This window comes from Pseudochaenichthys georgianus, chromosome 6 (genome assembly GCF_902827115.2).
Source record: "Pseudochaenichthys georgianus chromosome 6, fPseGeo1.2, whole genome shotgun sequence".
Lineage (NCBI taxonomy): Eukaryota > Metazoa > Chordata > Actinopteri > Perciformes > Channichthyidae > Pseudochaenichthys > Pseudochaenichthys georgianus.
The window spans coordinates 8,469,685-8,497,163 of NC_047508.1; the positions used below are offsets into that span (position 1 = coordinate 8,469,685).

At 43.5% G+C, this 27,479-nt stretch overlaps 1 protein-coding gene and 2 long non-coding RNA genes across 3 annotated transcripts; all 3 read right to left on the reverse strand.

Moving 5' to 3' along the window:
* Nucleotides 1-6,188: 6,188 nt before the first annotated feature.
* LOC139433963 (uncharacterized) lies at nt 6,189-7,057 on the reverse strand. The gene is made up of 3 exons (XR_011643357.1): nt 6,975-7,057; nt 6,352-6,560; nt 6,189-6,237 (listed from the first exon to the last, which is right to left on the reverse strand). It is a non-coding gene; the product is annotated as an uncharacterized lncRNA (long non-coding RNA).
* Nucleotides 7,058-9,218: 2,161 nt separating this feature from the next.
* LOC139433964 (uncharacterized) lies at nt 9,219-10,188 on the reverse strand. Its single transcript, XR_011643358.1, has 2 exons — nt 10,150-10,188; nt 9,219-9,761 (listed from the first exon to the last, which is right to left on the reverse strand). It is a non-coding gene; the product is annotated as an uncharacterized lncRNA (long non-coding RNA).
* Nucleotides 10,189-20,967: 10,779 nt separating this feature from the next.
* Nucleotides 20,968-24,543, reverse strand: LOC117447791 (cilia- and flagella-associated protein 58-like). Its single transcript, XM_034084682.1, has 2 exons — nt 23,148-24,543; nt 20,968-21,253 (listed from the first exon to the last, which is right to left on the reverse strand). The coding sequence occupies exons 1-2, from the start codon at nt 24,447-24,449 to the stop codon at nt 21,179-21,181; spliced, it is 1,377 nt and encodes a 458-aa protein (XP_033940573.1). The 5' UTR covers nt 24,450-24,543; the 3' UTR covers nt 20,968-21,178.
* Between the last annotated feature and the right edge of the window lie 2,936 nt (nt 24,544-27,479).

Consider the following 27,479-nt stretch of genomic DNA (forward strand, 5'->3'; position numbering starts at 1 on the left):
CAAACGTGTGCCATACAGTATAACTGCGATAGTTAAAATATTTCCACCGCTTTACCTTGCCCTTTCTGACGGGGAACTGAGGCTTTATAGCCACCTGCTCTCTTTAAAGGCTGCTCTGGGTTGAAAATACAGGGGAAGTTTCAATGGAGTTGGTAGGTGTTTGCAAGAGCATGGATAGCGGTTTCAGTTTTTTAGTTGCTGAGGGATCAATACTATTGAAAGCACTGAAGTTGTAAAAATTGGACAACGTTACCTCCATGTTATCAGAAACTGGAATTGGGTGATGGATTCGTCCCAGCTCCCACAGCTGATTTGGGGTCATATGGCCTTCTGTTCTTATAGGATGATTTGCCCAGCCACTGCGGAATGTGTCCAGGTCATCTTGTAGCCGTGGCAGGAACACATAATGGCAACAGAAGAGGTGTGTAGCATTGCCAATGTTGAGGAAACCCTCTTCTTCGAGGTAGTGTAGAGCATCATAGTAGATGACTAACAGCTGTCCACATGTCTCTCCATCGCCTCTCTATCCTGGACAATTGCAAGTTTACCAGAACATTTTTAAGTTAAAGGACAGGGAATTGCAATATCTGGATTCGTGGCAGATTTGACATGGAATGATTAAGTATTTATAATAAACAACTGATAATGTAAGATCTCAGCAGTTTCTTTTGTTGAGAAAAGGTTTCCATCAACAACAAATGCACACAGATAGATTTTCTTTTAATGCAATCCAATGATCTGCTGTTCAATGTGTGTATTTATTTATCTACCATTTCTTGACTCATTGTCAGTCCAAAACAATAGATGTTTTTGTAACATGTTTCTAAAACATTATCTCGTGTTATTTACATACTAAGACAATAGGTGTGACATACAAATGTAATTTGACACACACTGCCCAGCAAAAACTCTACACACTTTTATTTTTGCAGCAAGGCAGAGATTGTTTAATTTGCATGATGAAGAGATCACAGTTCAGTACCCTTTGACTGACATCAACTCAGAGGAATTTTACCTCACACTATTGCAAATAACAGTACTGCTTCTAGTAAGGTATATGTGTAGCAAACAGTACAGTTCTGGCATGGCAGCAGTGAGATGGTGTCTTTCAACTAACAATCTCTGATCTTTTGGACTTACCGTTGGTTGTGAACACTCTTGCCGGATATAAAGCTGCCCCTTCCAGTGCCACGGACTGTAAACATGAGACGTGCACGTCCACATTCTCCACCGCCTGATCAGCTCGTACCCTAAAATACACCAACAATTACAACAAAGACCACATTAAGTGTTGGTTTCAGTGGCAGCTTCCCCACTGCCTCAGGAAATATTTACCTAAGAGGGAAACCAAACTTCTCGACAGATTCTTGGAAGAAGGCCAGGTTGGTTGACGCGAGGTTGTTGGATGCTGCACCAAGATACATTATCTGCAGATAAATGCGGTTATGCCAATTGAATGCGACAAAAAGCTATATGCAGTAAGCACGATAAACATGTATATGTATAGTTATCCCTGAAAACTGCTTACCTTCTGCGAAAAGCCATCTATGCCACCAAAGATGACAATGTTGTAGCTGTAAATTAAGTTAACAATAAGTTACATTTTCAAAAGCATCTGATATCATCTTCAATTGAAGACATGCGTGTTCACATGGGCAGTAACATGAAAGAAGCACTATTAAATCAAAATGTTATGATGAATAGGCCTATAGTAAAATATATTTATATTATTAGTAAATTATAATACTTTTATGAATTAATCTGTATTAATCTTACCGGATTAGTTTATGATTTGTGTCAATGTGCATCAAAGACTGGGGGCTTGGAACTGAGTAGGTTCTTCGAACAATGCATCCTAAGTTGTTCATACGGGATATGACTCCGATGGTGTCAACACGGTGCAAGGAAGCTCTAACCCGGTCATACTGCAGTCCTTGAGCTTGGAGAAGTGCTTTCATCATTCGATATCCAGAGTGAGGCTGCCTGGATTTAATGTCTCTCACACACTGGTCCAATTCCTCATCTGTAAGGGTGCTGTACAGTTCCCTGACTGAGAAATCAGACTCAGCCATGCGTCAGTGCATTGTGCGTCTTGAAACTCCCAAAAGTGCAGCTATGCATGGGATGGACAGATTGAGCTCCAAAAGGCTGTGAATATACTCCGGAGAAATTACCATTCTCGGTCGTCCAACTGGTCCTTGCTCAAATTGCACAGTTTTAATGTATTGCTTACTTTTTTCTTTTTCCACGTTTATAAGCCTATGGAGCTCTCTCATGGCATCTAACACAGGCAGAGAAACAGCTACCTGCCTGGACATAGCATTTAAGAAGACCAATTCTTGTGTGCAAATAAATTCTAAGTAGTCCAAATCCAGAGGCATTTGTCCAACAATATGCTCTAAATGAGAGTAGAGACGTCCCAAAATATGATCAAACAGTAGTTCCTGTGAGAGGAAAATTAGAAGGAAGGAAATCAACTGCATTAGTGAACAAAATAGAACATTTAAAAGCTTAATTTTGCCAAGATTTTAAATGCAGTTTCAGGGCTCTACATTAATTTTTTCATGCCAATTTCTACATCGCCTCCACTACAATATCTTGAATATAGTCGTTTTTACATCACTAAATGTATCTGACAGCTTTAACATTGTAAAGGTGTCACTTTGGGCTCTGGGTAATTATGACAGCATTTCCTACTATTTTGAGAGTTGTAACCATAGGTTTTAACTAACCAGAGCTTCATCTATTATTGGAGAAAATAATCAGCATATTAAACCATTATGAAAGTTATCATTATTTAGGTCATTGTTCAAAATGAGCTCCAACTACAACAGTTAGTTGTCAACCCTTTTACATTAATGCATGGTAATAATAATAATAAAAAACAAATAATATCATATAATAGTATATCTTTATATAATAGTAATACTTGAAATATTTTAACAACATTTTTCGGATAATTCTTCCATTCTTTTACTGAGCTAACTTTTACTGAATTAACGTTTAAATACGGGGCTTTTGTAAGAGAGATGTTGTACAATGTAGCACTAGTAATGTTACTGAAGTAAATTATCTGAAAACTTCATTCACCACGATTACTTCTAACAATTTATGGATGTTCTTACACCCCCTTTAACTAGTCAATTTGACTTATCTAACGGAAGTGAGACATTATGTATCGTCACGTGTGTCACGTGTGTCACCGCCCCCCCCCCCCCCCCCCACACACACACACACGAGGACACGGTAACGTCGCTATTCACTTGAATGATAACTACGGAGCTTACTGACAGAAAGGCACAAGGCTACATCACTCATTTAGCTAGCTAATGTAAGATACAAATGCTGTCGAGCCCTCATTGCTTGTAAAATAAAGAGCACAAACTGACTACTGACCCGAGCTCTGCTGTTCTCCGTCATTTTTCTCCCGGGTTGTTGTGATCACATGACTGACAAAGCCGTGCTCTGATAAATTTTACATTGAATTTTAAACACCGAAATATTTGATGTCGAATTTTTTTCACTTGAATTTTTGGGATCTGAATTTGAACATTCAAATGTTTTTAACTTGAATTTTTACATTTTTATTTCACATAGATAAATTCGGAGGAAAAAAATTCAGATTCATGATTTTCAAAGTAATTATTTCCAATGCTATAAATTCGGTGTCTAATAAAATTCGAATACTTCTGTCTCTTGTTTGCTTCCATACAGTACGCATTTCAGATTACGCACATAATCTGTGTACTAGTTATGTGTATGAAGGGCCGTGTAGGCCAAAATTCAAACTCACCTCACACACACACTACTGAAAACATCTGGCCTTGCACACACACTACTGAAATCCTCTCACATTCACTACTGAACACCTCACACACACACTACTGAAAACATCTGGCCTTGCACACACACTACTGAAATCCTCTCACATTCACTACTGAACACCTCACACACACACTACTGGAAATTAAGCCTCACACACACACTACTGAAATCATCTCACGTTCACTACTGAACACCTCACACACACACTACTGAAAATTAAGCCTCACACACACACTACTGAAATCATCTCACGTTCACTACTGAACACCTCACACACACACTACTGAAAATTAAGCCTCACACACACACTACTGAAATCCTCTCACATTCACTACTGAACACCTCACACACACAATACTGAAAATTAAGCCTCACACACACACTACTGAAATCCTCTCACATTCACTACTGAACACCTCACACACACACTACTGAAAATTAAGCCTCACACACACACTACTGAAATCCTCTCACATTCACTACTGAAATCATCTCACGTTCACTACTGAACACCTCACACACACAATACTGAAAATTAACCTCACACACACACTCCTGAAAAACATTTTACTGAAAGGTTCTCAGTAGGGAATGTGCATGTGTTTCACCTATGTGTGTGTGAGGGGATTCTTGCTGTAACGGAAGTCATTCTAATGTAACGGATGTCATTCTAATGTAACGGAAGTCAGTGGTCTCTTTGCTCGCCCCGTTAGCTTCATTAGCTCCAGGCTGCTACTCCGAAGTGTTTGTTGTGTTGATGCCTGGTGGAGTATTCTTCATTGAAATATCGCACTTATCGTATGGCTTTGCGGTTCAAACAGACCGTCCATGAATGCAGTTTATTCGGTAAGTGAAATTCAAGCACTTTATTTCTTACTTGTCTTTTTATTCAGCTAACAAGCGAGACGAAGCTACATCTGTGCTAACGATGCTATCCGTAGCATACAAGTTAAAACATAATGGAGAAGTGTAACACATTAAGAAGGATTATACTGTAAAACATAAGGCTTCTCTGTGAGGTTGGTAAAATAAGGTCATGCTTGTACATTAGTTAGTTTGCTAGTTAGGTAACCATAGACATATAAAGAGTAGACGCCGCATCGACCGCTACTGCCTATTGGCGCTGACGAGCCGTGGGGCCGCCATCTTGGACCGGTCACCCGCTCCACTCAGTGTAATCTGTCTGGCAGGCGCAATGAAGTGTCAGCGCATTTTATCAATCATAACTCGCTGAATACAAAACTGATTTTCACGGGGGGGGTTTTCTGCAAACGTCATATATGTAGGCATGATACCGGACACATGATTCGGCGTATTTTAATATTCATAGTAGGCTTAACAGCAATAGAATATTCTGGTATTTGATAGCCTATGTTATGTATGATGGGTATTTTGCAAAAGACACACGATATATAATATATACACACACGCACATAAAAAAACACTAATGGTCTATATATGATAGAGAAGCAGATTGTGTAGGCCTATACTCAGCTATTTTAATAAGTTGAAAAATGAAGAAACAATAATACATTATACATAGACAGAAGTTATATATCAGTAAAAATGAATATCTATGTCATAACAAATGAAAATGTACTTCTACATCTATATAAAAAATGTAAATGTTCAAGTTAAACACAAGAACATGACACCACCCCGCCCAAACCATATTTACACAAAGTTGCTCATGACACCCGAATGCCCCGTGCATGCGGCTCCTCCAAAGCATGACTGAGAACCTCTTTCTCATATCTTTGTCTTTGGGAAACCATCAAAATAAAAACGGGAGATTTGAGAGTCAACACAAAAACATTTTAAGAAGGAGGTCAAGCTTATTTTCTTCCTTCTTCTTCCTAGATAGATTAGATTAGATTTTAGATTTAGATTAGGACCCTTTGTGTTTCAGGTGACAAAGACTTCGTCAGGTAATATGCAATGGGAGCCTTCCAATGTCCGTGTAGGCCAACCACCATGAACACAAGAGCCTCAGTAGCAGCATCGGTCTCATTGTTTCCATCACCCATGTCGACAAAACCAGACATTGACTGGTTATGTGGATTATATTGCACATGTTTTCTGATGGCCATGTCATCCAACATGAGTGAAACACATCCATGTTTAGCCTGGTCTTCCTGGCATCTTCTCTCCAGCATATCCAGCATCATCTTGTTCAGGCCAGGCTTGCAATCCACCGAACACAGCCACCTGTACAAAAATTGAGAAGTAGCTATTTAACATACTTGCAACCGTAATTTCCAAAAATGAAATTGAACAACATTAAGACTACCTTTTTGGTCTCTCTGAGGTATTTGTATGCCTTTGGACCATGTAGATGGAGTGTGAGGGGAAACTCTCTGTGGTCCTTTGAGTACTCATGGCCCTGCTTTGCCTTGAAGTCTATTTGAAGATCTGAAATTGTATGAGAAAAAATTAATAAGTCCCCTTCATATAATAACAAAGGAGTTTAATAAAGAGTGTAAGAGTAAGATGTACATGAATTTCAAAGTGCTACTTTCATCTTACCTGAGTAGAAATCAAGCCTCTTTGAGTTCTTCATTAATGAGGTTCTTTTCCCTCAAATCCCCCAAAAGACTCCTCACTGTGGTCTTTGCCCTCTTTTCTCTAGCCATGGCATTCTTCCTCTCTCGCTCTCCACTCTCCACTCTTGCTAAAGCTTCATTGAGTCTGGCCTTAAGAGCAGTAGGAGAAGCAGGCGAGACATAGCGATGATCCTAGAAAGAGGGATGAACATGGTTTGAGTGATGTTTCACTTCACACACATCACTTTGACACAACTAGAGTATGGCCCACATTCTTTCTTATAGTCATCACCTGTCAAAGCCACTGCCAGCATCGTGTGTGTGTGTGTGTGTGTGTGTGTGTGTGTGTGTGTGTGTGTGTGTGTGTGTGTGTGTATGTGTGTGTGTGTGTGTGTGTGTGTGTGTGTGTGTGTGTGTGTGTGTGTGTGTGTGTGTGTGTGTGTGTGTGCACGTGTGTGAGTGTGCCAGGAATGCATGTTCAACATGTCTTCAATTGTGTGTGTATGGGTTTATTTGTGAGTGTGTTTAATATGAGTGGCAGCAAACAAGAGAGATTTTACTTTGTCTAGGACCATTATGAATGATGTTGAAAATAGAAATACTCACATCATTAGGCTGAGGTTGTGAGTGTGAGGTTGAAGCTTCTGGGTCGTCCTGAGGGGCCATAGACAGGCTCTCTTCAGCTTTTCTGGAAGTAGACATCGTCCTGCCCTTTTCCGGCTAAAATGAAAAAGCAGAATACTTGACACACACACACACACACACACACACACACACACACACACACACACACACACACACACACACACACACACACACACACACACACACACACACACACACACACACACACACACACACACACACACACACACACACAGGTATTTCACCCTGCCCTGTTATTGATAATAGAATATTTACATTTATGAATGCTAATAGCCTTATGATGATACACCTACTCTTTGGAGGTGAACCGGGAAGCTGAAGATGGAGGGAATAACACCATCTCTGAGTCGGACAATCTGTCCTGTCAAACTCGTCCTGCTTACAATGCTCACTGCAAATCACGGATGACTCGCTTGCAGTGAACCCTTCCCTCCTCAAAGCAACTTCCCACTTCTTTCTCATATCTTTGTCTTTGGGAAACCTTCAAAATAAAAACGGGAGATTTGAGAGTCAACACAAAAACATTTGAAGAAGGAGGTCAAGCTTATTTTCTTCCTTCTTCTTCCTAGATAGATTAGATTAGATTTTACTTTATTCATCCCACAACGGGGAAATTCACTTGTTACAGCAGCGATTTATAAAGTCTCAGTTGGCCATGAACATAATGTTTGCTGGCTACGATTTCGCTGGCGGACATCAATACAGTACAATAATATTCTATTTACAAAATACAACCAATTATAATGTTGAATCTTACTTGTGAAAAGTAATCCCCCGACCCCTGTTCGCAATCGTCCGCCGATTTGCACAGCAATATGCTGCACAGTGCTCTGGCATCTTGAAACCTCTGCTGTCTATGGGTAGAATGTCTGTACAATATGGGTAGGATGACCGGTCCAAGATGGCGGCCGTATTTCTTGCGCCCCAGCATCCAATGCGGCGTCTACTCTTTATATGTCTATGTAGGTAACTGTATGCATTGTTATTGTTAATTTAAAATAGCTATGCTCAACGATGCAGACAGCTAGCGTCACATTAGTGTTGAAGAGCAGAGTACTGTATGAGATTAACCTCACTATAAGATCTGTGTATCTGAAAAATATGAATCTCACATTTCCAGTTGGTTCCAGAAATAACGTTAACGTAGATAGTGCAATATGGTTTGAAACTAGCTGGAAATAAGGTCTGTGGTTGAGACGCATTTAAGAGACAGGTCACGTTTTGTTCAGCCGGATAATATCCACATGTCTACCCTACTTTTATAATTTTCAAATCATAAATCTAGTTGCCAGAAGCAAAATGCTAACGGAACTGCAGCTGCTTCAACGTCACGCCGATTTAAGATCCATATTCAAACATACAGATTATAAATGGTACAAGTTGAAGCGTTTGTTTGAACAGTTTGCAGGAACTTGCTTTCAAGCAGAACTTGAAAATGTACATAAATAGCTGACGTTAATAATGCTAACTAGCGAGCTAGCTGTGTAGACCTGCTGCACTATTTACTACAGCCCGTCCCCAGCCGACTTTATAACAGTATTAAGTGAAAACCATTCAAAATATTTTATAGAATAAATCCGTTATCCAAATCCCATAAAAACACAAGACAACCAGCAATTAGACAATACCCTGTGTCGTATTTTTGTCGGATGAATGCAAGCTGATATTGTCACTTTTTAAAAAACCTAAATAAGGGTTGTTCCCTCTTGTTTTCTCTGTTAGGATAATACTACAGAAAATGGGCTCCGCGGAAGGGGACACCCTTGCAAACCAAAAAAGAGAAATACAAGTATTTGTATTCCCCCCGGTCTGCACGTTTTACGTTGCTTAAGGTAAGTGAACATGAAACTATTCAGCATAACTTTCAATAATAATCTACGGTATTTATTGAGTTTTGGGATATTACTTGCATACAAATCTATAAATGCCTTAAGGTTTCTAAAACATACAATATGTGGTAAATTCAACAGTGGACCCAGCAAAGATTCACATTTGTGCACGATTTGCTATTGATTTGTTGCTGTTACTTAATTATACTTTTAATAAATTCAAGTCAAGCTTAGTTACATGTGATGGTAGCTATATGCTCTTACCTGTGTGCCTCCTCTGCAACCAGACTGTATTCAAACTCTTAAGTACCAGTTCTATCTACTTTAAACAATTAAAAAGATACAATCAACTACATTTATTGATATACCAATCTTTATTTTTGGGGCCTCTTCTTCTTTTAAATTAAACTTTCAGACATGAGATATTGAAATACAGTAATAGTTTTGTCTATTTAAAAAAGAATGAGCCATTCCTTACAGTTAACTTCATATTTCTTATTGTCTAAAGCATTTATGACACACATTTCCCCCTCATATTCGCAGTGTGGATCAATTGAGACAGCGTGCAGAGACTTTGGGAGAAACCTCAGCATGACGGATGTCCTGTCTGTGGGTTTGGCTGGAGAAGGTGGAGAGGTCTTTCTCTGGGATGAGGACATGGCCTGATGGAGGAGGACCAGGTCTGATGAAGAAACCACCTAACTGCATCTGTGAGCCCATACTGGGCTCAGCTGCCACAAACAAATGATGGTCCTCTTTGACTTTGTGTTCACAATAAAAGTGTAGTTTCTTAGTGAATGTCCTGTATTGGTCTTTAATCTGAAATCAGCTTTTCATTTTCTTCTTGCCCCTCTTGAGAAAACGGTGAGGCAGTTGTGTCCTTCAGGTATGTCCTTTCCTAACAGAAATGACAAACATATGACATTATTGCAGAGCAAGTGTGTTATTTATGAAACGTTTATTTAGCGGCTGTAGAAATAATGTATTTTTTAAATGTTAATTTATTTTTTTAATTCATCACTTTGTACTACAAAGATAATCAGATTATGAATGAACAGTCTGCAGTTAATCAACATTAAAATATCTTATTAAATAATATTCAACTGCTCGGTTGTCTCACTGCAAGAACCACTTTTACCACGTCTTTTACAGACAATATGTAGAGACAAATGGTAGCAATTCTCACATTGTAAAATAATAATTGCCTTAAATACATTGAAATGTGAAAGCTGATTATAGTTGTTACTTTATCTATTTAAACCAGAACGTTTCTCGATTCCTTGTACCTTTGAGTCCATGCTGAAGTTCACTGATGTTAAGAATAGTGTCAAGGAGAGACTCTGAGGCATGAACTCAATTGCACGACTCAGATAGTGTTTTCAAAAATAAAGACTTTACTGGAATTTAGCACAGTAATCAAAACAAGGAAAACAAATATACTCTTTCGAGGAAAACTAGCAAGTGATCACTGAGGTAGATCCGTGGGAAGTCCGTGAGGTAATCAGGAACGTGGGTCATAGTAAGACAACGAACTGACAATGAACAGGAGGAAGCTACCACAATATATACACAGGTAAAGGGGACACAGGTGGAAACAATCAGGGCGGGGAAACAATCAAGGACGCAGGAGACAGAAAGGGGCGGGGAGCGTGGAGGCCTGAAATGAGAGGGATGATTAATTAAGGGAATAAACATAAAGCACAGGGCAAAGGGACATGACAAAACTAACATAAAGAATAAACTTTCACTATTAGTTTCCTAGACATGACAGTACCCCCCCTTCTAGGGACGGCTCCTGACGGCCCAGGCTCCTCTGAGTTGAGGCGGTCAAAATCCTCAATGAGGCTTTTATCTATGACGAAGCGGGAAGGAATCCATATCCGCTCCTCAGGACCATAACCCTTCCAGTCAACCAGTAGCTGTCGCCCTCTACCCCTTTTCCGACTAGCCAATATCTTCTTGACGGTGTAAACCGGACCTCCATCAATCATCCGGGGGGGCGGGGGGGGGTTTGGCGGTGGGAACCATAGCGCTCTCCTTCAAGGGTTTTAGTTTCCCTACATGGAAGGTGGGATGTACCTTCATGGACCTGGGAAGCCGTAGTCTCACTGAAACCGGGTTGATGACCTTGGTGACGGGAAAAGGACCCACAAACCGGGGAGCCAATTTACGGGAGAGTACGTGGAGGGGAAGGTCTCGTGTAGAAAGCCAGACTTTTTGGCCTGGCTGGTATACAGGAGCTGGTCGGCGTTTTCGGTCTGCTGCTCTTTTCACCAGTTGTGAATTCCTGCAGAGGATCTTCCTAGCCGCAGCCCACACGCGCCGACAACGCCTGACCAGCGCGTGGGCAGACGGGACCGTGACCTCCCTCTCCGTGGCTGGGAACAGTGGCGGCTGGTAGCCATAAACACAGTGAAATGGGGACAGGCCCGTGGCAGAAGTAGGGAGGATGTTGTGCGCATACTCAACCCAGGTGAGGTGCTCGCTCCAGGAGGATGGATTCTGGGACACCAAGCAGCGCAAACAGGTCTCCAGTTCTTGATTTAGGCGCTCTGTCTGGCCGTTAGACTCCGGATGGTATCCTGACGAGAGACTGACCGTGGCACCGATGAGGCAGCAGAACTCCTTCCAGAAGCGTGACACAAACTGGGGGCCCCGGTCGGAGACAATATCCTTTGGGAAACCATGAAGCCGAAACACATTATGCATCATGACCTCAGCCGTTTCCTTCGCTGAGGGCATCTTGGGCAGAGCAATGAAATGTGTCATTTTCGAAAAACGGTCCACTACCGTAAGAACTGTGGTTTTACCTCTAGAGAGGGGCAGGCCAGTGACGAAGTCCATGGAGATCTCGGACCAGGGTCTGTTGGGAATAGGGAGTGGTTGTAATAGTCCTATTCGCGCCCTGGAAGAGGTCTTGTTTCGAGCGCAGACAGGGCACGCCTCCACATACTCCTTCACCTCCTTCTCCATGGATGTCCACCAGAAACGTTGTTTTATGATGAACATAGTTCTCTTGACTCCAGGGTGACAGGTGAGCAGCGAAGTGTGAGCCCAGTGGATCACCTGTGGTCGCTCGGCCTCCTGAACGAAAAGCCGGTTAGGCGGGCAACCCCTTGGTGCAGGAGCTCCAGCATTGGCTCGTATTACCTCCTTCTCTACTGACCAAGTCAGCGCTCCTACCACCCGGTTTAATTGGATGATGGGTTCCGGCTCCTTGACTGCAGGCACAGGGTCAAACAGACGGGACAGAGCGTCAGGCTTGACATTCTGAGACCCCGGCCTGAAGGAAAGAACAAAGTCAAAACGGTTGAAAAACAAGGTCCACCTAGCCTGGCGGGAGTTCAGTCTTTTGGCCTTTCTTATATACTCCAAGTTTTTGTGATCGGTCCAAACCACGAAAGGATGCTCGGCTCCCTCCAACCAATGCCTCCACTCTTCCAGTGCCAGCTTCACGGCCAGCAACTCACGGTTTCCCACGTCGTAATTTCTCTCTGCTGGGGAGAGCTTCCTGGACAGGAAAGCGCAGGGGTGAAGTTTGTTGTCCTTCTGTAGTCGCTGGGAGAGGACCGCTCCCACCCCTTCGTTGGAGGCATCCACTTCTACCACAAACTGACGAGTGGTGTCCGGCAAGGTGAGTATGGGAGCAGAGGTGGAAACAATCAGGGCGGGGAAACAATCAAGGACGCAGGAGACAGAAAGGGGCGGGGAGCGTGGAGGCCTGAAATGAGAGGGATGATTAATTAAGGGAATAAACATAAAGCACAGGGCAAAGGGACATGACAAAACTAACATAAAGAATAAACTTTCACTATTAGTTTCCTAGACATGACAAATAGGTCTGTCTCTCGTGGTCAGCATCCTCTGGTCTGTCTGCCGCATCACCTGGAAACTTTAAACAAACAGATATATATGTAAAGTAACAATGTGTTGGTCACAGACTTTTTTACATGCAAATGTCATGTGATAATCTTTTTGTTATCCTTAAAGAAAGTGCTGGATATCAAAGCCCTTACTGTATCTTATCAGTTGGATTGTGTATTGTATAGTTGTGGTCCTTTTTATTTTAGAATCTTTCTTCATGAGACAGTCAATTTAAATATTTGTCCTAAATCTATAGGGCTAACCCATACAGTGGTGGGGCTCAAGTCAGTATTTGCAATGTAATTACATACACGCTCCCCTTGACAGTGAAACGCCATGCGTGAGGTTTAGATTATTTCCCTGTCTCAATCCAAATTGAACTGTATGAAATAAAAAGGGACATTTGTCTTGTAGTAAATAAAAATGGCGACCTGGAGCCAATCCAGGAGATTTTTTGAAATACTAACTAAATACACATTATGGTACTCTCTTGAGAAGAAAATAAATAAATCTATTACTCCACGACATTTAAAAGAAAAAATGAATGGTATTTAATTTGTTTTTACTTTGTTCTGAAAGCTGAACCTGCTGCTCCTCACAGAGAGAAGAGGAAGAGGCTGTGAATGACTTTACATTGTGGATAAGGGTGGATAGCCCCCATTGTTCTGTGTGTCAAAATGAAAGACAGCCCATACACCTATCAATCATCAAACCGTGGGGTCTTATTTCATTACGTGTTGATTACTATCAACACGTAATGTTGTATTGATGTATCGGGACTTCCTGACACAATACCACACCGTTATCGTGATTCTGATTGGCCAGAAGACATTATCAAAGATGTTCTATTGGGAAGACGATCACTATGTGACAAAAGTTTTCAAAACCGTTTCTAGTGGCTACTGAAATCAATCTTACTAACTGCTGTCAGTGCAATTTACTCCGCGAGTTGGCGGATTTTATTTTGCTTACCTTAACATCATTTTTCATTGTGGGGCTAAGCCATTTCTTGGTATGGCTGTAGCCTACCCCAGCCATACCCTGGCACCGCCACTGACCGCAAATTCCTTCCGTCTACTTGGATCCGAAATGCTTCTCGTTTTGCGCTGTCCCCTGTTCAAATGAAATCGCCGCCAATCATATTTCCACACTCGTTCCAGGGCCGGGGGTGGGGTTACAAGGCTCCCGTCTTGTGCTGCATTCACTTGCACTCGGACATTAGAGATTTTGCCTCATAAATGTCCGATGAGCCACAACTTTTTTTTCAAAACAAAGCTGCCAACTGGGGTGGCAGCTGGGGTGGCAAGGCATTTTCTGAGGTGGCAGCTTTCACCCCGTGCCACCCTGTAGAACCGCCACTGTATAAGAGTATAATACATATGTATAATATCAGTTAAAATAAGTGCTTAAAACGTACAGTAGTTAACATTGCAGGAAAGCAATATATTAGTACTTTGTCAGGCTTAATATTTATACCCCCAAAGCTTTTTTCTTATTCAAAATAAGACCTTAACCTAAAGTATTCTTTAATGTTTAAATAAAGCCTTATTAGTTTGTCTGTCTGTGTCTCCTATTGATATCTAATAGTAAAAATAATACATTTCAATAACGTGCTTTAACCACCAGGTGTCCCTTTCTATCAGCTTTGCACCGTTATGGTGTAAATATACCAATATACCGATTGGATCAAATATAAAAGTCAGCCGAATTAGTGTTGATACTGCAAGGAGACTTATATTGTGAAGAGAAATTGAAGATTTTGTTTAATTGCTGATATATTTATGATCCACGACACATATTCAGTTTAGGCGGCAGTTCTTCCTGTTTGTCTAGTAGTCTTCTGATCAGGGCTCTATAAATAGCGAACTACGGCAGATATATAATATTTAATGCAGCCGAACCGTGTATTACAATGCCGTTATGTGATGACCTCCAAAGAGAAAAGCAAGCAAACTCGGAATAAAGTATTATTTTATTTTTAAAAAATGTTAAGAGGCGGACAAAAGTGAGCGGCGAGGACCAGCTCGCCGCTTGCACCAATGTCTTGGATGGGAGCCAGACCCTGAGTCGAAAGAGCTCGTGGACCCGAGGATGCCTGCGAACTCTGACTCGTATGGGCCCCAAAGCAATTGCTTCCACAAACCAGTGGGAGAGCCGTTGCTTAGTAACAGGCTTGCCCTTATAAGGGTTAGCCCAGGACACAAGGGGTTGGTCATTATGACGAAGCACCCTTGATCTGTCCCTGTACGTGCGTAAAGCACGGGCTGGACACGGCAAATCCGGCCGCTGTTCCCCGGAGAAATACAGTGGCGGGGAGGATGCCTCAATGTCAAATGTGGTACCTGAACTAACCGCCTTAAGATAAAGGCAGGGTTGGGCTTCAACCACACTCTGTTTGCCCTGGGGCACAGTAACCATCACTCTTTAGTTTTAGGGCGGCCAACCAGCGCTGAAACTCCCTCATGTGTAAGCGTCCCAGTCGTACCACCAGGATGGCTGACGCCATGAGCCCCAGCAATCGCAGGCATGATCTGAAGAGAACATGTTTGCGCAGCTGGAAAAGAGCGAGACAAGCTCTGAAAGCTTTCACTCTTTCTGCTGACAAGCGAGCTGAAAAGGGCACCGAGTTCAGGCGTAAACCCAGGAAGAGTATAGTCTGCGCGGGGCACAACATGCTCTTCTCTGTGTTTATTATGAAACCCAGGTTGAGCAGGTGCTTTACGAGGACATTTGCAGTGTGAGAAAAAGTTTTTAGAGAGTACTTGTCCATGGACAAGTGAGTTTGGCAATCTACTTGTCCGAATACATTTTTCACTTGTCCAGAATTGACAACAATTGGGGCCACTGGAATCTTCTTCTTCGTCATCGTATTTTTTACATTTTCCCACGGTTTTTACGACACCGCTAACGTAAGTGAGCGGTAAGATTTTACTGCATCACACATAGGGTTGGGTATCGTTTGGATTTTAACGATTGCGGTTCTGCTTTTCGATTCTGGTTATTTTCGGTTCTCGATTCCGGTTCTTGGAGAGGGTAAATCAGTCCCATGACAAACTGGGAGAAAAATATATTTATGAAAACATTAAGTCAAATCTGTATTCCTATTTACGAATCACTTCATACTGTTGAATTTCTTACGGTTATTGAATACAATTATATAAAAATAATCTCTGCATTGTTTAGTTAGTCCTAAGTGGTGCAGTTTGAGAATGTACAAAGACTCCAGCTCATTCAAAACTCTGCAGCTAGACTACTAACGAATACCAAAAGGAGGGAACACGTTAGTCCTGTCTTAGCTACTCTACACTGGCTTCCTGTAACTCTTAGAATTGATTTGAAGGGGCTTCTCCTCACATACAAAGCTCTAAATGGACAAGGACCCAGCTACATGGCTGACTCTCTAATGAACTACACACCTGCCAGAACACTGCGATCATCAGATGCAGGTCTATTAGAGGTCACCAGAAAGAGTCCTAAGAAGATCGGTGATGCAGCCTTTGTAAACTACGTCCCAAAACTGTGGAACACGTTACCCAACAATATTAGGAAAGCCAATACATTAGGCATTTTTAAAAGGCAGCTTAAAACCTCTCTTTACCAAAGCACTTGACTGATTTTACACTATTATACTACACTATTCTCTGTGATTGACATTGCACTATTTCTCTATGTTTTATTCCCCATGTTTTTATTTTTAATTATTTTATCCCACTTTATGCTTTGCTCTTGCTGCTTGTTTTACACTGATTGTATGTCTTATTTTTTACTGATGTAAAGCACTTTGAACTGCAATCCCCTGTATGAAAGGTGCTATACAAATAAAGTTATTATTATCATTATTATATTTATAGCCTATAGGCCTAGCGCTTTTCTACAACTCAAAGACACTTGCACGCTTACACATGTCCTGTAATACACATGCTGGCAGCTGCCCAGCTACTCACTGTTTGTAAAAGTTAATAAATAGTATAAATAGCATTTCAATAATGTACTTTCTATACCCTGCTTCATAAACAATACTGACATCCCTGCTCCTCCGAGTCTGGGGGTCCGGGGATGTGAGGACAGCGCGAGGACACAGACAGGGAGGCTGCTTCACTTCATAAAGGAAATGGCGGTCAATATTAACACAGGAGCTCAAACGCTTAATAACCTTCATTACGTGTTAGAGAGAGAACATAAGTTTGACAAAGATGAGGCTGTTATACGGGCAGCGGATCCGCTGTGTGTAGAAAGAGAGAGAGACGCTGAGCTGCACCGTGCAGCGATCAGCTGATACGGAGCATAGAGAGAGAGAGCTGCAGTCCGCGGGGCTCGGCCTCTCCTCCTGTCCTCACAACTCTTATTAATCCCGGGACCGGACAATTGTTATTTGTTCCTACTCGGAACCGAGTTTTGCTTCCCAGCCCAGCCACTGTGCTACACTTCCCGCCCCGTCTAACTGTACAGAAAGCGGCGAGATGCATTTCCTTAGGAATCGACAAGCAGAACCAAAACTAACACTTCTAAACGAACAATGGCGGACACGGACAATTTGCGAATGAGTTCTGCCTTTTGTAAACTCAATGTATCAATAATTTGTCAATAAATCGGGGCGAAAAACGTCACTTGTCCGCCGGACAAGTCAATTGAAAGATCTACTTGTCCGATATTGTAAATAACATGTCCCGGACGGTGGGACGTGTACTTTTTCGCACACTGATTTGTCTGCGTAACAGCCTCCTGCTCCGACTGTGCGAGAAGCAGCCAGTCGTCCAGGTAGGTCGCCAGGCGAATACCCTGTTGTCTTAACGGGGCTATCGCGGCTTCCGTACACCGTACAAACACCCTTGGACTGAGAGACAGACCGAAGGGGAGTACTCTGTATTCATAACAGATCCCCTGAAATGCGAATCTCAGATATTTCCTGTGTGGGTAATATACTGGGATTTGAAAATACCCATCTTTCAGGTCGACTGATGTAAACCAGTCGTCTTGTCGCACGAGCCGCAGCAGAGATGTGTGAGTGAGCATTCTGAACTTATATATTTTTAGATATTTGTTCAGAGCCCTCAAATCAAGTATTGGCCGAATTCCGTTCCCTCCCCGTTTGGGAACGAGGAAGTACTTGGAATAGAAGCCGCCCTATGTCTGCTCGACGGGTACAATAGATATAGCCCTCTTTTCTAGGAGTGAGATAATCTCTCTCTCCAGAATATGGGCTGACTCTCCTCGGGCCTGTGAATGCAGAATGCCCGAGAAGCGAGGGGGGGTGACGGTGACTTGGAGTCTGTAGCTCCATGTAACTGTCTTGAGAAACCCAAGCAGATGTCGTGAGCATCTCCCGCTGTATGCTCCTTAGAGCCAGCTGAGATGTCACGTCTCTTCCCCTCTGAGTCTCTATTTGTTGTGTTATGGGGCCCTCCAGTGTCTGAGCACTGTGGTGCCCCATTTTGACAATCCCCACCGACACAGCACATGCGTGTGGCGGTGGTGCCCTTACGGCTCCAGCCGGCACTGCGCATGCGCGTGACGGTGGTGCCTTTACAGCCCCAGCCGGCACTGCGCATGCGCGTGACGGTGGTGCCTTCACAGACCCGTCAATGGTCCGCCCTTTGAGAGAGGCCGTAGCTGCTCTCAGAAGGGGAACAGTTGACGGACTGTTTATTGTTTTTCTTTTCATTTTTTTTTTTTTAGAGCTGCGCCCTTGGCTCGAAGCCTGGATGCGTCAGCGGAACATGTTTTATGACAGAAAAATCAATAAGTGTGTGACATGTGTTTATGCGGACTTGAGGATGGTGTTGAGGCATCTCTCGAGGCGGCGGGAACACATTCAGAGCTGGGGAACCGTAGACTTCCAGCTCTGTCACAGAGGGGAGAAGGAGGGGCTGTCACGCCGCTCGCTTCTTCTTCCTCGACTGCTGGCCGAAATTCTGGGTTGGCTGCGCCTGGGCTGCAGCCGGAACCGGAGATTTTCTAGGCCAGCTCGCCCTCGTCCCCTGCCTGGGCTGGGGACTCAGGGCGGACTGCGACCTCTGCGTTTTCGGTATTTTGAACCGAGCAGGGTTCGAGGCAGCTTGGACGAAGGGCTGCCGCTGCAAAGACAGCGGCAGCCCTTCGAGGGAGGCAGAGGTGGAGGGCCTCGTCCTCCTTCTTTTTTGACTCGCATCTCCTCTGCATGGAGGCAAGAGCGGAGCCGAAAATCCTCTCGGGAACGATGGGCATATCAAGCACATCCTCCTTTTCCCGGTCTGGGAGGTTGGTGAGGTTGAGCCATCTAGCTCCTTCCTGCACCACCATGATCCCCATTGTTTTGCCCGTGGCCTGGACGGCGCAGTGTTGGACACGGAGACAAATGTCTGTGACCGCGGCCAACTCGTCCAGAACGGCCGGTCCAGGATTACTCGACATATCCTCACAGAGCTCCGCTTGGTATGCGGTTAGCAGTGAGGAAACGTTCAGAGCCCTGGCGGACAACGCTGCGGCTCTGTAGGACCGTTCAGTCATGGTCGACTGGAAACGGTCCACCTTCGCTGGCAGCGTGGGGTTCCTGCTTGGTGACGGGCCCATCCTCGGTAGGAGGCGCGCTGCCAACAGCAGTTCCATCGGCGGTATGCGGAGCAGGCCGAGCCTCCGCGGGCGAGACCATGGTGAGGTCTCGCCGGGAGTTCCCGCCTGGTGAGGCGTGGGGCTCCGTTCCCGTGTCTCTTGCCGCCACCGGGTCCCGGCTTGACACGGCGTGGGATCCCGGTTCCGCAGCTGCCGCTGTTAGTGAGCCCCAGACCAACACAGTGAGGGGCTCAGTCTCTGCGGCGGACACCCCCGTGTCTTGATTGCCAAACGGCGAATCAGTGGACATGAGGGAGTCCTGTTCCAACAAGCTAGCTTGGTGTGCTAGCCATCGGCGGAGGCTCTTTCGGGTGAAACGGACACAATGCCCGCACGAGCCGGGGTTGTAGATAGCCTCCTGGGCGTGTTCCAGCCCGAGGCAGGACGAGCAGACCTGGTGTGAGTCTGTGCCTGCTATCTTCAACCCGCAGCCGCATGACCGAGCCTCCGAGTCCCTGACTCCTCTGGTGTGAGGGGGAGAGGCGTCCATCTTGTTCGCCTCGTGGCGTGGAGAGGACCCGCTCGTAACAGGTACGTCGTTGAGAGAAAAGTGTTACCAACCCGTCCTTAATCCGGAGAAAAAGGGACGGTGTGGGTCCTTTGTTCTCAAAGAATATTGACTAGCGTGTCAATACACTTCTAATTCTTTTCTCCTCCGTGAGAGAGAAAAAGAAAAGCGTCCTCGCTACCGTGGTGTCGGTAGTAAGGGGAAGCTAGCTAGCAACAGGTGTGTTGCTAGCTTTAAAAAATCAGACCTACCTTACTTTCCGGGGAAGAGAAGGGGGCGAGGTCGATTTCAATACTAACTGGCGTTAGTATTACCGTCTTCGTGCAAAGCAGAAGGAGTAGCCGGCGAGCGCCCGTCGACCGAAATGATTATATTTGGGTTCAGTCTGTGGACCGTTAAGCTTGTCCGGCTACTATAGAGATGTGCTCTGAAGCGAGAAGAGGTGTTTGAATGACGCATGCGTTGTAGCACAAGCTACTTATAGGGGGTGAATTCCCTGACGCTGACGTCAAGATCACCAGCCAATCAGGATTGGCGTAATGAGATTGATGCTTCTGTTCCGCGATGAGGCGCATCCCATAGTGAGACATCGAACGGAGTGTTATGAATGAGAACGTTAAGCTACCCCAAAGCACCCCCCACAAAAAAATCTCTTTTGTGTGCCTTCCCATGAAAATCATATGCCCAGCTCTCTGTAGATTTGTTCTGACACCGGGTCTGAAGGATATAAAGTCTTAGCTTGAATGCATTTTCACACACATTAGTGCTTAGTGAGCCTGGAACATGTTGATATTTAAGAAAAATGCCTCACAGCACAATAACACTAGATATATTTCCTTTTTTATTATGAATATATTAATTTAACCTTTTTTTAAATTATTTTTACATTAGTCAGCTGCTGCTGTAACCCAATAATTTCCTAACTTGAGCTCAGTAAAGTACATGTTTTTATATCAAAAATACATATTTAGGTACATTTTAAAGCAGTACTGGTGAAGGGTCAAGAAAGAAAGTGCTTATAACATCCATTTCATTTTCAATAAGTTATGTTAGAATTACTGATTTTCTGGCTGAATATGCTCTCTTTGGTCTACCCCTAAAATCTCCTGCGTCGGCCTGTGTAGGGAAGACCAGTATATCTGTGTATTATTAATCAATCAAAGTTTATTCATACAGCACAATATCACACATTATCACATACACAACAACATAGATAGTCCAAATGCTTGAAAAAAATGCATTTGTATATATATAAGGAGAAGATGAAGATGGATCCTCGAGGTGTCAGCAAAGAAGTAGTAAGGTGAGCGTCGACTAAGCATAGCCTTCAATGCTGATAACCTGCCAGGTTAGTATTACCGTCTTCGTGCAAAGCAGAAGGAGTAGCCGGCGAGCGCCCGTCGACCGAAATGGTTATATTTGGGTTCAGTCTGTGGAAAGACACAAAAAAAACTTTTGGGAAGCTGGGTTAGTACCACACATATTGGAGACATAAGAGTATGCAGAGACGGAGAAAAATAATGAATACGTAAGGTGACAATCTAAATCAATAACAACAAAACAAGGGGCTGATTCTAGGCAGCCGTAACTGTAAGCTTTAAGAAAAAGGAAGGTCTTAAGCGTGATTAAAAATGGTTAGGGTGTCTCCCTCCTGAACACAAACTGGAAGCTGATTCCATAGAATAAGGCACAACTCAGGACCACAGTGGCAGCCGGAACCACAACTCAGAACCTCAGTGACAGCCACACCCACGACTCAGGAACTACAACTCAGAACCACAGCGACAAGCACAGCCATGGTTCAGGACCAAAGCAACAGGCACAACTCAGGACCACTGCAACAGGCAAAGCCATAACTCGGGATCCATGACTCAGGAACAAAGCAACAGGCACAGCCACGACTCAGGACCCCAGCGAAAGGCACAGCCACAACTCAGGATCCAGAACACAGGACCCCAGCCACAGGCACAACTCAGGATCCATGACTCAGGAACAAAGCAACAGGCACAGCCATGACTCAGGATCCACGACTCAGGACCCCAGCCACAGGCACAACTCAGGATCCACGACACAGGACCCCAGCCACAGGCACAGCCACAACTCAGGACCACAGGCACAGCCACAAATCAAAACCACAGCAACAGGCACAGCCACAACTCAGGACCCCAGCGACAGGCACAGACACAACTCAGGACCACAGCAACAGGCACTGCCACAACTCAGGACCCAAGCGACAGGCACAGCCAAGACTCAGGATCCACGACACAGGACCCCAGCCACAGGCACAGCCACAACTCAGGACCACAGGCACATCCACAACTCAAGACCACAGCAACAGGCACAGCCACAACTCAGGACCCCAGCGACAGGCACAGCCACGACTAAGGATCCATGACTCAGGAACAAAGCAACAGGCACAGCCACAACTCAGGACCACAGCAACAGCCACAGCCACAACTAAGGATCATGACTCAGGAACAAAGCAACAGGCACAGCCACAACTCAGGACCACAGCAACAGGCACAGCCACAACTCAGGACCCCAGCGACAGGCACAGCCAAGACTCAGGATCCACGACACAGGACCCCAGCCACAGGCACAGCCACAACTCAGGACCACAGGCACAGCCACAACTCAAGACTACAGCAACAGGCACAGCCACAACTCAGGACCCCAGCGACAGGCACAGCCACAACTCAGGACCCCAGCAACAGGCACAGCGAAGACTCGGGATCCACGACTCAGGACCCCAGCCACAGGCACAGCCACAACTCAGGACCACAGGCACAGCCACAACTCAAGACCACAGCAACAGGCACAGACACAACTCAGGACCACAGCGACAGGCACAGCCAAGACTCAGGATCCGCGACTCAGGACCCCAGCCACAGGCACAGCCACAACTCAGGATCCAAGACTCAGGACCACAGCAACAGACACAACTCAGGACCACAGTGACAGGCACAGCCACAACAATCAACGATCAACAACTCCATCCATGACTATCTAAACATTATTTTGGCCTAAACTCATTTGAATTCTGCTCAATCATTATTAATAAATATAAATTAAATATAAATACATATTTATGATAAATATATATTACCGATGTTACTATTTTAAAGTCAACTAAACTTTAAATCAAATTCATCTTGTTTTTTAAACACTTAACGTGGGGTCACAGTCTGGTTCAGTCATGAACGTTTTCCTTTGACATGCTGATGACTGCCCCTTCGGAGGCTTGATGGGTGGGAGAAGGCTATAAGTACCGTATATTTTCCTGGTTAGGGGTAGGTCTGGTTTCTCACCAGATTTGAGAAATACCTTTTTTGGGATAGCAGTTGACTGGATGTGATCTAATTTAACCTCAGGAACCTGCTGGGACTTTTTTGTGATTGGTGGCAGGTAGGCAAGACTTGATTTGAGGCCAGGCATCTTGGTGGCAACATGTTTTTCTCTGGACTGCTTTTGCAACACCTTAGTGCCAGCTGGGACCTGGATAGCACTATATTTGTTGTCAGGCTTTGTGACACCCTCCTTTAAGAATTCCCTCAAATCGTTATTCTCCATTTTCTCTTTCAGGTACAGCTTTTGGTAAGCTGTTGCCTTCTCCACTATTTTCTCCTGATCCCCCCTGTACTCTTCGGCTTTTGTTTGGTGACAGTTAACTGCTCCCATTAATGCCTTGATTTGTTGACTTTGCTCTCTAATAACACACTGGTATTTTGGGATCATATCAAACCTCTCTGGAGGCAGCAGTCTTGCTGTGCGGTTCTTAAGCTCTTCATACTGCCTCTCCTTTTCATTAATTATTTCTTTGTTTTTATCCAGCTGGTCGCAATGGGCCTTCAACATTTGACTTAACTCTCGGTTCTTCAGGTCTGCCTCGGTTTCCTCAGGCGTTATCTTTATGTGTGTCCCAGGCATGCCTAGAGCTGCAAACGTACGTCCCGGATGTATTTCCATTACCTTGTCTCTGGCCCAATACACTCTTTCCTCTAGCAATGAACACCTGTTTTGTAAAGTGAGTGATTGTTCCTCTTCCCGTCTCTGGTTGTATTCTATCTCCTTATGAAGATTGTTTTTCTCCTCCTGAAGTCTGGTTATTTCATCCAGAAGTCCAGTTTTTTCCACCTGAAGTCGGCTTCCCTTCTCCTTCATTCTCCTAGTCTGGTTCCTAAGTTTTTCCACCTCCTGAATGTAGACATGGATTTCCTCCCGTTGGTCTTTCTCCTTATTTTGTATGGTCACTTCCAGGTCCCTTTTTTGTTGTCTCAACAGAAGGCATTCTTTCTTGTATGGCAACATCTTAATCAAGGAGTTTCTTTCTTTGGTCACCATGTCCAGTTGCGCCGCTTGTTGTAAGAAATCTTCCTTCTTTGCTTTCAATGCTTTGGAAATATCTTGTCTTTTTTTAAGCTGTATCTTCACATCTCGCAGCTCAATTAAAACCAACTTGTATTCTTTTTCTTTGATCTGGAGTACTTCTACTTGTCTACTCAGTACACAATTTTCTCTTGAAACTGTTTCAGTTTCTTGCGTTGTTTTTATTAAGTGCTTAACCAGGCTTCTCAGCTGTTCTGCACCTGCTGTTTCAACAAATACTCTCTCAAATTGGTCTGTCATGTTGCTTAATAAACAACTGAATGTTGTTAACTACTGTGTCTGTTTTTTAGGTGCAACCTGTCTGCTGTAAATGTTGCAATACTGCCAGTCAGGCTTCTGCACTCATAGGTTTGATGAACATCACATTCCGTGATGTCATCAGAGCTTTGTTGCATCATCAAATTCTACTTTGATATTTTCTGTCAGTTCCGTCGTCATGACAATGTCACAGCAGTCTGCAAGGGCCCAGTTCCACATCCCTCCTTTTTGATGGCAAGGCCCTGAACAAGGGCAAACTTTACGATAACAATAAATCCAAACAATGCATTATTTGAGCTCAAAAATTTCATGTTTTTTTTTTATTCCCGACTTCAGGGTTGTTAGTTTTTTCAAAGTATTATAACCCTTAATTCTTACGTTTTGCTTTATTTTGTTTTGTCGTCAGTCTAATTAGTTCACGATCGGCCAAGACTAAGGATCCACGCCTCTCCATAACCTCTTTATACTGTATATTTAAATCAAGTGACATCTAAATAAACTAATCATAAATGAATTCATGTGAAATTCTATGTTTGCTTAATTTACGGTAATATTGATGGGGAGCAATGCCTTGCCGCCTGTACCATCATCCTCTTGATGGAGCATATGTGTGGGCTGGACCAGGAAAGGAGTAAGCAGAAGAGGCTTCTCAATTCTTAAATGTCCCCTCCTCGACTCCTATCCTCGAGACTTGGTGCCGCCGACAGGAGATGCGAGCGGAGGACTGAGGAGGGGGACCGAGGAGAGAGGAGGGGAAGCAGCAGGCAGTTAGAGAAATGAGAACTCCTCTCCTCTGAGAGGTCATTTTAAAGAGACGTCCATTAATGATGACAGGAGGCACAGCAGCCCTCTGTCTGATGGACAGATGTGTTCATGACGACTTATATATTTACTTTGATTCATTCACAGTGCGGTATAATGAGACAATAACAGGCTACAGATGCGCACACGCACACACACATATATTTATATAAATATATATAATTTAAAGTATGAGCACTCTCATAATTCTTTCACACACACATACGGGTATTGGGCCGAGCGCGACACCGTACTTCCGGTATCCGCCGTTTTACGCGAGGTGCAAGCAGCCGTACACCGTCTAGGTGTTGCTAAGCTTCCTGTACTGAATATCATAGTCTATTGCCTTAATCAATATCTAGTCAACTCTAAAATACCACATATATGCAATGGCATGATAATATTATTGTGACAAGTGGGGTATTCACCTGGTGTTTCCAGAAATTAGACGTAGATGCAGCCACAATCGACGAAGGCCACTGTCGTTTTTCCATACATCTGCAGGCAGTCTGTAAGGGCAATCCAACAACCCACACAGCTCTAGTTTACGCTGGTAACGACCTAAAGCACACCCCTCAAGTCCAGAGATGTAATCCGAAGACATGCAGCGATTTCTTCGGTCGTTAATTCAGAAAAAAAAAGTACGCTTTGCCTGGCTACGTTAGCTAGCTGTTTATATTTGCACTTCCAGGATATTTGCACCTCCAGGAAAATGGCGTATTTATATATATATATATATATGGCGCGTGTTGCATTGTGGGTAGCTCGTGACGTCACTGTGTGTGAAAGAATAACATAACACAATCAGAGACTGGATATATCCCCCCCCCCCCCTCTCTGGTCGCTGAAATGGGGAATTGAAATTACGGGCCAAAAGTTGTATTTACAAGTATTAAAAGTAAGCATAGGACACCAAACCAACTGAGACCTGTCTGTCCGCTGCATCTACGCACTGTACAACACACACACACACCTACACACTACCACACACACACACCTACACACTGTACCACACACACCTACAGCTCCTAAAGCATAAACTATGGAATGCCATTTAAGCCAATATTAAATAAATAAATATATACATAAATAATTAAATAAATACATATATATATAAATATGCCTATGAAATAAATTATAAAATAAATAAATTAGGCAATATGTATACATGTACATTTAAATACACATTTATTTATTTCATGGGACTTTTATTTCATAATGACACATTTATTTATTTCAAGAGACTTGTATTTCATAATGACACATTTATTTATTTCAAGAGACTTGTATTTCATAATGACACATTTATTTATTTCAAGAGACTTGTATTTCATAATGACACATTTATTTATTTCAAGAGACTCGTATTTCATAATGACATATTTATATATTTCAGATGACTTGTATTTCATAATGACGCGTTTCTTTATTTCAAGAGACTCGTATTTCATAATGGCTTATTTCATGTGACTTGTATTTCATGATCAGACATTTCCATTCGTTATATGCAAATGAACGGGGCGTGGTTAGCTCACAGGTCCAGAGACCCAGACCAAAGCAACAGCACCACACTGCCTACTCGAGAAGAGCAAGAAAATGGAGGAGAAGGACTATAAGGCAAACTACTAAATGAAAATAACAACATGGAAGACGTCGGTGGGCTCCAAGACTTAACTGGTTCTTATCTGGTCTGCTCTGGTCTTATCTGGTCCGCCCAATGCTGCTCTTCTGAGAGAAACCGCTCTGACAGCTCTCTCTAGTCTCTACTGGGAAACAGCTAAAAGTCACGACGCTGAAGTTGGCTTCCGATTCAGAGCATCCGATTCGACAGTTAAGGGGAAAGTTAAGGGACATTTAATTTACAGCGCTGAGCGAACAATCCTCCGTGTTTTAACCTCTTAAATAGCTGCATAGCCGATTTATTTGGACTGGATTATCCCAGAGGGTCTAAAGATTCTTTATAACACAGTTTGAGATTTGTGAAACCTTAATTCTATTTGTGAAAATACAAACAAGGGAGATTTCAGTGCTTTTTTCACATGTAGACCAGATTAGACCAGGTCCTGATCTGAAACCACTAGACCTACACTCATCAAATCTGGACTGGATTATCCCAGAGGGTCTAAAGATTCTTTATAACATAGTTTCAGATTTGTGAAACCTTAATTCTATTTGTGAAAATACAAACAAGGGAGATTTCAGTGCTTTTTT

Coding starts and splice junctions, on each gene's coding strand:
- LOC117447791 (XM_034084682.1), bottom strand. CDS start 24,449: ATGACAGACCAATTTGAGAGAGTATTTGTTGAAACAGCAGGTGCAGAA. Junction 21,254..23,147: donor CAACTGCTATCCCAAAAAAG/GTATTTCTCAAA, acceptor GTCTTTCCACAG/ACTGAACCCAAATATAACCA.